Source organism: Kogia breviceps, chromosome 2 (assembly GCF_026419965.1).
Source record: "Kogia breviceps isolate mKogBre1 chromosome 2, mKogBre1 haplotype 1, whole genome shotgun sequence".
Lineage (NCBI taxonomy): Eukaryota > Metazoa > Chordata > Mammalia > Artiodactyla > Physeteridae > Kogia > Kogia breviceps.
The window spans coordinates 178150052-178165126 of record NC_081311.1 but is presented as its reverse complement, the minus strand read 5'-3'; the positions used below and the strand labels follow the sequence as shown (position 1 = coordinate 178165126).

General features: G+C 35.3%; 1 protein-coding gene across 9 annotated transcripts in view; it reads left to right on the top strand.

Annotated features, from left to right (window-relative positions):
- IKZF2 (IKAROS family zinc finger 2) overlaps positions 1–15075 on the top strand; it is a 175762-nt gene that overhangs the window by 92225 nt on the left and 68462 nt on the right. For 6 of the 9 annotated variants that reach the window (XM_067026818.1, XM_067026817.1, XM_067026819.1 and 3 more), the window contains one exon: positions 13446–13712. In XM_067026818.1, coding sequence (XP_066882919.1) covers positions 13446–13712 — 267 coding nt within the window. The remainder of the gene's footprint in view (positions 1–13445; positions 13713–15075) is intronic. The other 3 variants (XM_059052579.2, XM_067026822.1, XM_067026820.1) reach the window with 1 other exon arrangement.

Below are 15075 nucleotides of genomic sequence, written 5' to 3'. Positions count from 1 at the left end.
AAAACTGGACAGCCACATGCAAAAGAATGAATCTGGGGCTTCCCTGATGGCGCAGTGGTTGAGAGTCCGCCTGCCAATGCAGGGGACACGGGTTCATGCCCCAGTCTTGGAGGATCCCTCGTGCCGTGGGGCGGCTGGGCCCATGAGCCATGGCCGCTGAGCCTGCGCGTCCGAAGCCTGTGCTCCACAATGGGAGAGGCCACAACAGTGAAAGGCCCGTGTACCTCAAAAAAAAAAAAAGAAAAAAATTGAAGCTGTACCACTGTCCTACTCCCTGTACAGAAATGCATTCAAAATGGATTACAGATTTAAATTTAAAACCTCAAACTGTAAAACTCCTAAAAGAAGCCATTGTGGGTAAGTTCCTTGACATCAGTTTTGGCAATGATTTTTTATATAAAGAAAATTATATTTAGATACTAAGTATCTGATTATTATTACTGATTACACAAATCATTTTTTACATAAAATTTCAAGTATAGTTTGCTTGTATCCTGGAGTCACATATACCACAGACTGAAGGGACCTCAAGAATCATGGCCTCAGGAAGGTAGGCTTTTAATCATTTTAGCTGCACAAATAAGTAGCATTATCTAGGTTTCACAGATGAGGAAGCTAAGTCTCTTAGAAGGTAACCTGTCCAATTACAGGTGACAGAGATGTGAGATCAGCATAAAATCATAGCTTAAGGAGAAATAAAACTCAGTTTGTATAAATTTTATTCTACTTATGATATGATTAGAAAACATCAAGGGTTTTTTTTTGTGTGTGTGGTACGCGGGCCTCTCATTGCTGTGGCCTCCCCCGTTGCGGAGCACAGGCTCTGGACGCACAGGCTCAGTGGCCATGGCTCACAGGCCCAGCCACTCCACGGCATGTGGGATCTTCCCGGACTGAGGCACGAACCCGTGTCCCCTGTATCGGCAGGCGGATTCTCAACCACTGTGCCACCAGGGAAGCCCCATCAAGTATTTTAAAGAAAGTATTTTTTAAATGAGTAAGGGGCTCCTTTGCATCTAGTAAGTGTATTAGCTTACTTTTACAAGCTAAGACAAGCTTTTTGTATGCCCCTTAATGATACCAGACATATCTGTTTAATTTGCTTCCTGTGATACATAGAACTATATCATCATTTTAAGTATGCTTCATATACTTTAGCTATGAGCTTTAGAAAGCTGGCTAAAGGATGTTCTAGAAATGGAGAAAGACAACGCATTGAATAATCAAAACTTTGTTTCACAGATCGATGACTGCTTAAAGTAACTACTTATAATTCAGAAAAAGCTGTCTTTTCGAAATAGTGATCTTATGAGAGTATTTCTTGATTACTTATGCTCTGCATTTTGCACTGAGATTTTATAGTAGTAGCATACGTTGGGGGAAGGGCTTTCAAGTCATTGTATTTCACATCATAATATTTTACTGTGCACAGTTGCCCATATATAAAAGCAAAAAAATACGTATACATACATATATACATATATGCACAAATTTCACAGGTGCCATGAAAGCAGGGACCATATCTGTCCTATTCACTGCTGCGTTTTGGTACCTGGCACAGAGCAGGTGCTCAGTGAGTAATTTTGAAAGGATGAACGAATAAATTCTAAGGAGATCCCTCTTTCATGCTGTGGTTGGTTGTTGAAACAGTCTAAGCTGACAGCACTCATCTTTGAAATTACTACCTACAAGCATTAATTCCCTTGTGCCTTACTCTATTTTAAACTTTGATTTTAAAATATTTTCTATTTATGTTACCCATTGAATATATGCATTCCAGAAAAAAACGGTGTCACTCAAAACCAACATGTATTCATGCATTTTTCTTTTCTCTTCATGCTCGCCCCGCTTCTTGAGTGCCATCTGTCTTCTCTTTATTATATAAAGCATATCCAACCTGTAAGTACTATCTTAAATGCCACTTACTTCGTGAAGCCTTCTCTGTCATCCCCGTGCTTCCCTGGAGTAAACATACCCCACCCCCCCAGTTAACATTTGTTTGATGTTCTACATTTTATGATATGCTTTCATATGGTAGCTCTATTAATAAGAAGTAAAATAGCTCTAAGGGTATTGTTTATACAATTGTACTTAATACTCAGAACAGCCCTAGGAGGCAAGTAATATCATCTTCTTGATTTTATAGATGAGAAAAATGAGACTGAGAGAGGTTTCTTAAGGTCATGTGGCTAATAAATGAAAGGGCCTGGCCTTAAAGCCGAGGGTCCTGAGTCTCCTAGCCATAGGCTCTAACTGCTTGCACTAACTGACTATGCTTCCCCAATTTTATGACTTTTATATAGGAGATATTATTCCCAGTTTACATGGTAGGAAACAGGGGCGTGTTAAATTACTTCTTAATGTTCACATATGTAAAGTACTTAAACACAGGTATTCTAATCCAGCATTTCCATTATTCACCTGGTACCTCTTACGTTGCTTTGTAATGATTTTTTTTACCTTTTAACAAATGCACTCTATATGACTGACTAAAGTGTCTATTCATTAGGGGTAGGAAACAGGTATTAACATTGCAAAAAATATTGCTGCTGCTACATTGCAGAAAATAAAATTTGCTGGGTGGTTGTCCAGATTCATTTTTCCTAATCACAACTACAAATTTTCTTTTTTTTTTTTTTTACTACTATTTGATACGTTTTCTTGATTATACATTTTTAACCAAACAATCCTGCATCTCGGGGCCAAATATTGACTCTCTTTATCTCACACAAATGGTGAAGGGTTTATGGAAGAACATCAGGGAAAGAACTTCTGTAGCCTTGATGTTTGTTCCAGATTTTGGCAACCAGGGATATTTGAACCCAGGGTATGGAAAGCTGTTGGGTTCCTCTGTCACTTCAGTTCAGAGGCTCAGTAAAGCTGTTGAAGTGCATCGCCTGGCTTTGGTCCTCCCCTCTGTTGCCCTTGCTCCGTAATAGAAACCCTGCTCCATTTCTTATCTCCTTCTCTTTAGCGTGCCGGCAGCACTGCCTTCTGACCTGGTTTAAACGTCCTCAGTGACCTCTGGCAATCTAATGTTTGGGTCCCTTCGGGAATATGCCCACTCAGCTGGATTTTATAGTAATGATTTTACTTCTTACAGAAGTTGGGTTAACACTTTTGTACTCCCCTTATTAAAGAGAGAATTTCACAATGTAATTAGCTTCACAAACCTCCCACAGTTATGTTAAGCAGATGGTTGCCAAACACCAGTTCAAACTAGATTGCTCTTATATGAAATAAAATCCATGCTCAGAAAATCTGGCAGTGGAAGCTGGTCGTCCTCCAAAACAGGCTCTCAGACAAATTTCTCTTTACTCAAAGCTGGCAAACTACTACTACACCTGTATTCAACGTGCAGTAAAGAAAATGTCAGATGGCACACATCGATGCAAAGTTCCTCTTCTTTAACATACTGACCCATCCTTTTTTCTTTATTGGTAACTAGTAACTGTTTTGCTTTTGGTGACATAGGGGAAATAGCAAGAATTTGGTCATCAGTTCTTGGTTCTAATTTCAGATCTGGCTCTGAATAGATGTGTGACTTGGACATGTTACTTCACCCATTCTGAGCTTTAGTTTTCTCATCTGTAAAATGAGGGTAATATTGTATACTTCACAGAGCAGCTGTCATGATTAGTATCATGACATGATTAGTATCAGGTGATGCATGTAATGCACCTAAAGTCTTTCCTTTTATACAGTGGTCCTTTAGTTAATGTTATGTTGATGATGTTTTGTGTTCAAAACCTAATTCTGTGATAATTATTTGTCAGCTATGGTTAATTTATGCGTAGCCTATGTAACTTAAAAAAGAAGTATGATAGGTAAATCAGCAACAACAGTTCAACAAACATTTATTGAATGCCTGGTACATGTAAGGGGAAGATGGTTTTACAACTGTGAATAAAGACAGCATTTTTTTTCAAAAATCTTACTCCATAGGGAGCATAGAGTTAAGGCAAATATACTAATGAAATCACTGTAATGTGTCTTTGTGCTCAGGAAACACTTCATGAAAAAAGGTGGAAGATAAGTCAGCTTGGAAGTTATGCTGATATTGACAGAAGTAGGGGAAAGAGTCCAGAAAATAACAATAGGGGCTGGGAGGGGGGGATAAGTAGAGATGTATAGGATAAGTTCCACGAAGAATGACTAGAAAATGACTGGAAAAAGTATGAATAACTAAGGGACTAATAGGACATATGGCCAAGAGCAGTGATGGAACTGTGCTGTGGTGGTCCTTAAAGTCCATACCAGTACCTTTGTATTTAATTTGTAGGCAGTGAGCCGTCATGGAAGACATTTAGAAGGGCAATATGAGCTCTGCTTTAGGAAAATTAATCTAGAAACTGAACATACGATGAATTGGGGGAGTAGAGTGTGGCAAAAAACTGAAAAGAGACCCACCTAGAAAGTTGTTGCAATTGTTCCAGGTGAGAAGGCATGGGGAATCTTAAAGAAGTTCTGTGTTGCCCACGAAAATGCACAAAAAGGAGTTGGATATGCAAGACATGGCACCTATTGAATCTCTAGGACTTGCCAAATGCAATCATTCATTTAAAGGATGGATAAAGGGATAGACTGTTGTTTGCCTGTGGCATTTCTATTTAAACTAGGCTTATTTTCTCCACGTTGTACATTTCTCATGAACTAGCTGTCTGCCAGAAAACAAACTCCATCCTTGGGCTACAATGGTGCCACTGTGCTGGTCAATAAAGATGGGTAGTCTGATGATGGACATGCTGTTTATGGTTGCATGCATTGTGGGAGACCATTAGGGAGTGAGATTTCTAGGCTCCTTAGTTTTACTTTTTTTTCCAAGGAGGTAGAGAGGATACTTTTTTGGTATTTATTTTGTTGTGAAGATCTCTTTAAATGTAAATGAAATACTGCATGAGCTACTCACAGGTATGATTTATCTTTGCAAAAAAAATTGACACAAGACTGTCAAAATGTGACAAAGGAAGTCCTAAAATGCCATCCTCCGTAACTGTTGGTTTAGAGATTAAAGTTGATTATATTGATTTATTCCTCAAATGGCTGTCTTTACCTACCACTGAAAAGTCATAGCATGACAAGGAATATAGAAAAAGCAAGGATCAGGAAAACGATTGAATATTGGCAGATTCTTCAGGAATTAGTTGTACTACATGGACCTACCCCTGCCTTAAGACCAAAGCAAATCTAACAATTAGAAAGTAGTTCTTTTGAGTGGGCATATGCATCCCAGACTTGATAGAAAGTATTAATTCTGTAGTTCAGTTTGTGGAAACTTATTTTTATTTTATCTGACTGATGTGGTCTTGAATTCCTGGTATCCTCTTCAACTGATGGACACAGTTTTATAACATCTGAAAGATCTATTTGCCCAGGACTGGTATTTGTCCTAAATATAATACTAATATTAGTTACTTGTTTAATTGGAGAGGCAGTATCATGTCATAGGAAGATGCAAAGCTAAAGAGACAGAAGATCTTGAGTTGATATCAGGCTCACATTTACTACCTTTGCATCCTTGAGAAGGTTATTTAACAACCATTCCTCCGTTTATCTGTGTTTGCCCTACCTACAGTCCACTGTGGTTCTGAGTATCAAATGAGACAATATGAATTTTTTTAATCATGAAGAATTATAGTAAGTTGTTATTTTTCTATTATTATTATTATTTAAAGGATTCTAAATCCTTAGTGTACAGAGATTATTTTATCTAGCCTGCTGCTTTCAGAAGCATCAAGTGTTATTTTTCCCATATTTCAGGTGATGCAGGTGGCTGAGTCAAAATAAACAAATTTCCCGAAAGGTCCCAGAACTAATTAAGTGGAAGAAAGGGAGGTAAAGACCCTGGTTTCCTGCAATCAGGTGCAGAGTAACTTTCTTCTACACTGTTTTTAGAATAGTAGTCATATTTCAGAAACCAGCACTGTCTTGATCTATTACCCCACTAGGTTTAAGAAATACATAGTCCGACTATATTGGGGAAAGGAGAGAGAGAGAGGGGGGAGGACGAGAAAATGAGGTGATGTGATGTGCAGACAGAATGCTACCTACAAAGGGGCTCAGCTGCAGTTCACTGACACCAGTGTCTGGACTTGTCCAACCATTTCTAAAATGAATACTTGAAGGATGTTATGAGGGAGCTGTTTTGCAAGACTTATGCATTTATTTACTCACAGTTAAAAGGAACAAAGTTTTTATATTGTATGAAATTTTGTTGAGGAAATTTGTTGAAAAATGATTGCACATACCTTAATATAATTCTTGTTGTGAGGATTTTACTTTCATTGTTTAGATGGTTGTAAGTTCATTAGTAAATAATTGTGCTTTACATCAGAGTTTTGAAAGCAGTTTGCTTTTTTAACACATTATTTAAACAGCTGCTGGGCTGTTAACATGGATTTAATGTTTGGTGTTTCTTTTTTGAAAGTTTAAATGAGAGAGCTGTATTAGCTCAGAAGCAACTTCAACAGATTATTAGATAGATAATTATTATTATTAGATAGATATTGATTCAATTAGTGTGTATAACACCGTTTCAAGTATCTGGCATAGCCCTGGAGAAATTAATGCTTCTAAGTAATAACACCCCTTAAGTGTCCTCTCGAATGTTCCCACAACAGAAACCAAGCATATGAAAGTCCACTTATACATCACACCTGAAAGATTTTTTTCCCAGTTTGATAGGAAGGGCATTTTAGCTCTTTTATTATTAGCACTGTGAAAGAAATATTTAACTCCCGTAGTATTTGCTTCCTTTAAAAATTAAGAGTTGAAAAATATAATTTGGAAATTCAACAGAAATAAATCACTAAGTGGATAGTAATTAATCTAGAAGGCCTATTTTATACTATGTAAGATCAAGAAATATTATATCTTTTCAAATACAGCAAATAAATAATACCTTTGCATTATTTTCCTGGCTAGGGAATTTCAGTAATCTGTTTGTGGATTAGTAGAATCAACTCATAGTAACAATAAAGTTTTAAATTGTATAAAGTTTAATTTAGATTTTAAAACATTTTAATAATGATATTTTAGGTTCTGGTTACTATGATTATTCAAAACTTGACATTTTAAAAAAGATAGGATTATCTGTGAAAACCTCATTCTAAGGATGAGGATAGAATTTATTCCTTCAATTTGGTAATTCAAAATTAACTGGATATACTTCACCATACGTGTAAAAAAATGATCTTTTCCCCCCAAATTTTAAAAATTGAGAATTTTGTATTATTTGAAGCCATCAGCTGCCAGACATTGCAAAATCATATGCCACTTGCATAAGTGGGTAATTTGGTGAAGTTCTGGAGTAAAAAATAGGAAATGTCCAATTTCTAAGGAAAAGCTTCTTCACATTTATGTACTGTTTAGTTCAATAAATTCAAATTACACGTTAGTAAAATATTTCCTGTACTTTTACTCAAACTCTTTCATGACCTGGGTATATACCATCCTGCTAATCTAGGTTTCTTATTTAAGTGAAAAATATTCTTCAGCTTTTAGTCTTAAACCTTCAAATCAATCACTTTTAGCAAAGTATTAGACAAGCAATAAATATTTGCTGGTTCAATGAGTTTTAAAGAGAATTCCATTTTGGTCCTTGTGTCTTATTGGTTGAGGTGGGTGAGATCTATTTTGTAAGGTCTGTTAGTGTATGTAACAACATTGTACATTTCATTTTCCATTTTATTTTTAAGTAGTACACATTTGGGTTTTGAATTGTCTTTAATTTTCGAAATATGAGAGTCGTAAAGAAAATTTCAGTATAAAATAGACAATTAAAATAATGTTGTTTTAACAGCTTCACAAAATAACATAATTTTTCCCCATTTGGTTTTCTGCCATTTAAAAAAAAAAATACAGTGATCTATATATGTTTAGCTGTGTAAATACCCTTATTCAGTTATCCTTTTATTTAATACCATGTTACTGAATTTAAGGCAAGTCTAGTGTAACTTTATCCACTCAGTATTATGTATCTCAAAACAATGATAATTATGAAGGCTTTGAGTGTAGACAGCACAGTATGGTTACTGAAGAAACTTCTACAATTGAAATTTGTTTGGCCTGGGAGTCATTTATAAGGGCTCTTGTGTGAGTCTCTTTACTTCTCGACATTGGGATGATTACATGTAAATGGGAGGTGATTAAACCATGCGTTTTTATAGCATCTATAAACTATATCTTAACGTTCAAAAACAGTAGTTTGAAAGCATAAAGAAGAGGGGGATAAAGCTTTAATTCATAAACATGTTTGCATTATGAAGCAATTTTTTGCATAAATATATATGTGGGGTTTTTTTTTAGATGTTGGGGGTAGGAGTTTATTAATTTATTCGTTTATTTTTGTTGTGTTGGGTCTTCGTTTCTGTGCGAGGGCTTTCTCTAGTTATGGCAAGTGGGGGCCACTCTTCATCGCAGTGCGCGGGCCTCTCACTATCGCGGCCTCTCTTGTTGCGGAGCACAGGCTACAGATGCGCAGGCTCAGTAGTTGTGGCTCACGGGCCTAGTTGCCCTGCGGCATGTGGGATCCTCCCAGACCAGGGCTCGAACCTGTGTACCCTACATTAGCAGGCAGATTCTCAACCACTGAGTCACCAGAGAAGCCCCCTGTGGAATGTTTTAACATGAAATATATTCAAAGCTTTGTCTATGTAAAATTGATTATGAAAGTCTTTTTGATTAACTGTTATTATCCTTTAACTGTGTTCACAAACCTCCAAGTCTACTAAAAAAATTCACTGTAACAATTAACTTTTTCTTGATGCTTTAAAATTTGACTTTTGTTTTAAACTGTGAACTATATCATCTCCTTTAAGAAAAAAAGATACCTATGTTAGTTAAGCATATTTATTTATTAAAAATATTCAGATATCTATATATTATAGTTATTTGTGACAATATCAAATAACAAAGAACAGATTGATCAATTAAAATCTTATTTAACATCTTTTCATTGCTAATCATTCTGACAAAATATTGTTTTTATTAAACTGTTACTGCTTCTCAGTATATAAAAGTATATGTAAATTCCCACAGATATGTTTAAATTTTACATTCTTCATTTTGTAGCAAGAAAATAAGCTTGAAAAATAATTGTTGGTATTGAGATTTATAATAACAAGATTTCTTTTCACTCACACTAGCAAGTTCTTATCTTCATAGAAATTAGCCATTTATGAGGATGTCTTTCTGTTAACCAAATTGTAAAAGAAGTATTATATGAAGAGTTAAAATTTAAAGAATTGGTAACTCATGTACTATGATTATTATACAATGATTAATAATTATAATAGCTTTATATATTGTAACTACAAATAATTATGACTCATTTATTAATATATAAATTATAATTTAGAGTATAAATTTACCAGACGTTTGAATTTAACCATTAATGAGTTAAAATATTAGGTGCTCTGCGTTAATTAGAAATATCCTAAACAGTAAAAATAAATCATAGGAGAATTTCTTTTATGTTCTTTGAGTAGGGAAATTTTTTCTATTTAACAGTTAAAATTCAGACCACTTTAAGTAATCACTTTTTGTCCTAGAATTTCAACTTAATTTTAGTAGGATGGGTTAAAAATTAATTAGAATAGAATTTTTGTACATAGGCCATCATATTAATGCAAAACTTAATCTAAGCTATGTGTGTATTAAAATGTGTTTCATTTTATTGATTTACTATATCAATACATATACTCTATTTACTGCAGTAATAGTGTGTACATCCATACATGGCAAACATATAATTCCTTAGAGTATAATTCCTTAGAGTATAATATTGTTAGAGAAAAGATGTCTATAATTTTCCACTTTTTCTGTATTTCAGTGCTAATAAACATTTTTTTTGGATATTCATTTCAAGTATATTCTGTGGATAGAAGTTCTAAGTATAATTTTAATATCCAATGAATTGTTAAATGACATATTTACCCATGTTTGATACTATGTTTTGATGTCCATATTATAATATTCTCACTAGGGAAAAGGTGATACTTTAGTGTAACATCAAGTCGTATCCTTCATAATTTTGTACTGTTTTGAAATTTAAGAGGCATAGAGTTTCAGACCCAAAACCCACTCTTTTAGGTATACATGTCTTCAGTTCTCGAAATGAAATGCTAGTAGACCTTATACTCATTAAAGGTAGCTTATCAGATATTGACTAGTTCAGGAATGTAAATGATGGCATTGCTGCGAAGTTTGTGATCTTTAGGACATCACTCAAATGTGCGAGAAAATTTGCTCACAGGCTTGTCGTATATGAAGTCATGCTGCATAAAGTCATACTTTTCATTTGTTTTCTTCTTAATATTTCTTTTTAATGACTGACAATTGTGGATGAAATGTGGGACTACATAGGGTAACCAATAGTACATTAATTAGAAAAAATTTCCTTCTCAGAAAAAATATGGAAAAATTTCTTGGAATATGGAAAAATCTACTGAAGCAAGACACAGAATCCAGAAGCCATAATTGAAAATGTTAAAAATTCAAAATGTTAAAAATTCAAAATGTAAAATTAGCATACATGCCAAAAAATACCCTAGAGTAAAAAGATAAACCAAAATTTTTGCAAAACGTATCAGACACAGCGCTAAGTTCCTTAGTATATAAAGCATTTAAATTCAGTGAGAAAGGCTGACAACCTAGTAGAAAAATGGGCAAAGAACTTTGATAGGCAGTTCTAAAAAAGAAAAAAACAACACACATTTAAACATAGAAAAAGATGCCCAACTTCATCACAATAAAAAAATGCATATTAAAAATCTGAAGTACAATAACCACTGTTTATCAGATTAACAGTTCTGTGTGGTATTATACAGTAGTGTCTATAATAGCACTAAACAAGAAGTAATCTTAAAAGCCTGGATGAATGAATTATATTTGTAAAGTAGATTTTATGCAGGTATTGGAAAGAACAGTGTAGATTTCTGTGTATGGAAAATATTGAACAGATGTTAATTGAAGAAAGGAGAGTTAAAGTCAGATAAATTGTACAGTCCAATTTGTGTAAAAAGAGAGACTATAGATACACACATGTACACACATACACACACACACACACACACACACACACACACACACACACAGTTCTAAACAGAAGACAAGGATAGGGGTTGTTTTTGAGACCAGAACTGAAGAATGGGTGAACTTTGGGTAGAAAAGGACTTAATTTTCACTTTTTATCCTTTATGACGATTAATTTTTGGTTGCTATGTTAATGGATACTTTAAACATAGTTTTAAAAAAGCTTAAAGAAACAAGATTCTAAATCAAGTAAAATACCTCAGGGAATACTGCCTGAAATACCTCCTATATGCCACAGATTTCTCTAGCATACTGGGGATATTAAGATGGAAAAATATTGTCTTTACTCTTCTCAAAACCCAGGAAAGCAGTTCTAATTTGTAAATAGGGTAAAACTCAAGGGAGTAGATATTTTATTAGAGATCAGGCAAGAAGACTGTCTACCCCTTTGTAGATCTTGGGATAGTTTACATACTATGTTAACTGATCTTTACAAAAACCTTATGGAATAAAAAGAGCACTGTATGTCCAAAGAAAAATAATAGTAAGCCCATTTTTTAATATTTACACATTTAATGCTTACATCTGCCCTAGGAAGTGGGTACCATTATCGTCCCAGTGTTGTAGAGGACATAGAGAACTTAAGTAACTTGCAGAAGGCGACACTGCTTACTAAGTGCCACTGCTAGGATCTTCACTCTTAATAGCTAAACTATTCTGCTTAAACTTTATTCTGTAATCTGAATTCATCTTCACAAATGAAAGACGTAAGATTCAGAGGTTAAATAATTAGTTCAAGATTATACTTCAGTGCATGTCAAAGCCAGTTCTCCTGACTAAATCTAGTGATCCCCACGTTGTACCACACTGCCTGTAGCTCACAGGGGAGTTCCAAAGAGGGAGAAAGGGAAGAGTCATTTTGATAATATGTACTACCTATCATGAGTACTAATGACAAATCACAAAGGGGTGGTTTCTCTAAGAAAACAATTGCAGTAAATATTTCCTGAATGAATAAATGAATGAAGAAATGCACCACTAAAAAAAAAAAAAAGCCAAAAAATAAACCACAACAATTGCAGTAAAAAGAACTTACTTCCTTTTTATGAAAATAGTTCCTCTATTCAAGAAATACCAAATAATTTGTTTTGCTTAGTAACTTTGATATGGTTTCTTGAGGCATTTTCAAGATCACTGGATAAAAAACTGGTATTCATTTAAAGCCTGTTTCTCTTGTGAAAGGACTCTGTCAGCAATCCATAATGAGGGCTGTGCCAACAAAATTCCAATTTTCTGTGGGATGATCCAAAAACAGCAAACAGAAGGCATTGAATTTCTTAACAGTCACAAGTGCGTGCATGCATGCTATGCCATTCACTGCTTTTTGGTGTGCATAGATTAAAGTTGGAATACTTTGATTTGCAGACTAATATGTTCCATAGAGAACTTTTTTCACATAAGAAAAGAAAGAGTAGCTTAAGAGCACGTGAGGTGTGTGCACTCTGCCCTTCATTTATACAGCTCTCAACTGAATGTATGTGTTTAGTCTGATTTTAGGATATTTGCCTTGACAGTGTGCCTTCATACGTCTAAGGTGTTTGCTGGATTAAGATCCCAAGTTGCTTCTCTTGATATAAAAAAAGAAGAAAATATGGTTCTGATGAACCTAGGGACAAGATAGGAATAAAGACGCAGACATAGAGAATGGACTTGAGGACACAGAGAGGGGGTAGGGTAAGCTGGGATGAAGTGAGAGAGGAGCGTTGACTTATATACACTACCAAGTGTAAAATAGATAGCTAGTGGGAAGCAGCCGCATAGCACAGGGAGATCAGCTTGAAGCTTTGTGACCACCTAGAGGGGTGGGGTAGGGAGGGTGGGAGGGAGACGCAAGAGGGAGGGGATATGGGGATATATGTATACATATAGCTGATTCACTTTGTTATACAGCAGAAACTAACATACCATTGTAAAGCAATTATACTCGAATAAAGATGTTAAAGAAAAAAAAAAAAAGCAGCTTTATGCAAGTACCCTGATGGGAAACAGAGACTATGACGTGTATATATAATGATTGTTACATTCAGAAGAGGTGTAGCTCAATGGGTTAAGTAGCATCTAATCTTGTCTTTTTCATAATCCTACCTCAGTCTCAGTAGCCTTAGTGACAAACTCAAAAGTATAACAGTACCAGTTGTCTTGAGCTTTCCTAAGCCATCTTCACTTTCATGCCAGAGCTTCACGGAAATATCATAGAACACAGTATGTATTAACATTGCATGGGGGATGGACTATATTCTACTTAGTATAGCATTCTCAACCATGTTAATAGAATGGCAGTGGGTGGAAAAGAGATGTTGTAGGTGACAACACATAACATGCATTTAAAATGTCTTCTTTTTAAATTACAGCAAATTCAGTAAAGCTAGAAATGCAGAGTGATGAAGAGTGTGACAGGAAACCCCTGAGCCGCGAAGACGAGATCAGGGGCCATGATGAGGGTAGCAGCCTAGAAGAACCCCTAATTGAAAGCAGCGAGGTGGCAGACAACAGGAAAGTCCAGGAGCTTCAAGGCGAGGGAGGAATCCGGCTTCCGAATGGTAAACTGAAATGTGACGTCTGTGGCATGGTTTGCATTGGGCCCAATGTGCTTATGGTACATAAAAGGAGTCACACTGGTAAGCAGCTGAAAGAATAACCTGATGACTGCCTGTGACATCTGATGTTGATATTACCTGACATCTATTCTCTTTCCTTTTTATTCAGGGGTGGCAATGGTGAAACTACCTTTTCAGAATTCTGCTAGTATTGGATTGCTGAAAAGCAGAGAGTAGCCTGGGTCTTGACTTCCAGCCTTCAAATCTGAATAGCATATCAAAAAGAAGTTTGGGATTCAGTTTCCACAGTTCTTAATATAGCAAAAATATGATAAGGGTTCAAAAGGTATAGGAGAATTTCATTGTGTAACTTGATCTTTTTGTATTTATATACATATTTTACCATACCCATGGGCAGGTAATAGAGTTTGCTAGCTAAACGTTTATACTGTAACATGGTACTCATGCATTTATGTAAGGGTCGATCATTTTCATCTTGTCTAGTTAACTTCTTGGAATACAATTTCCAATCAATCTTTGCCTACCATGGGTCTCTGGAGGAGGCAGATATTTATCTTCCCCAGTTGCAGGATGTCACCATCTTCCTGTAATTTTTAACTATAACTCCTGCAAGGAGATACGTAGGGTAGAATACAGCAAAGGGTGGTAGGAATGTGTAATCACAGAATCAGGAGAGGAAAAGAGACCTCAGGTTAATTTAATATATACTTTTAGACCTTTGAGTAATGTGAAAAACCAACTCAGTGAGAAGGCCTTATTTAAACCTCTTCAAATCCTTTGGTAAATTTTTTTTAAAATTTCTTTTTAATGTAAAACACAAGAAATGAGATTGTGGCAAGGTAGGCGGATCGTTGACCCAGAAAAATTCAAATTTATATGAAATTTGATTTAAAGGTAATGATAGCTTAAACTATAATGCAGAGTAGTATTATACAGCAAAATAGTAATCACTCATACACTAAGAGTTTTAAAATATGACACTTTTGGAAGAGAGATAAATCACAGTAAAGACATTGATTTAAAAGATTGACTTCTAGATAATCAATTTCATAAGTAGATGCTTAAAACATGAGAGATACCAGGGACATTGATGTCTTCTTAGTCCAAACCTCTCATTTACACATCAAGAAACTGAAGCCCAAAACAGTCAAGTGATTTATCCATGATCCCTTATGTGGTTAAGGGCCTTGTGAGGCTAGGATCAAGGTTTCCTGATGTCCAGAGTGGTTTTGTTCCAATATTCTATGCTTGGTATATCAATATATCAATACTTTATGATGAGGTATTACTATAAGGCTGATATTTTAATTATAGTGAGAAATTACACATTAAAATCAGTGTTATCTTAAACAAAATCATCAGCTTTAGGGCTTACACTCTTATCCAACCATATAGTCAGTTACATTTTTGTTTTGAATTTCCT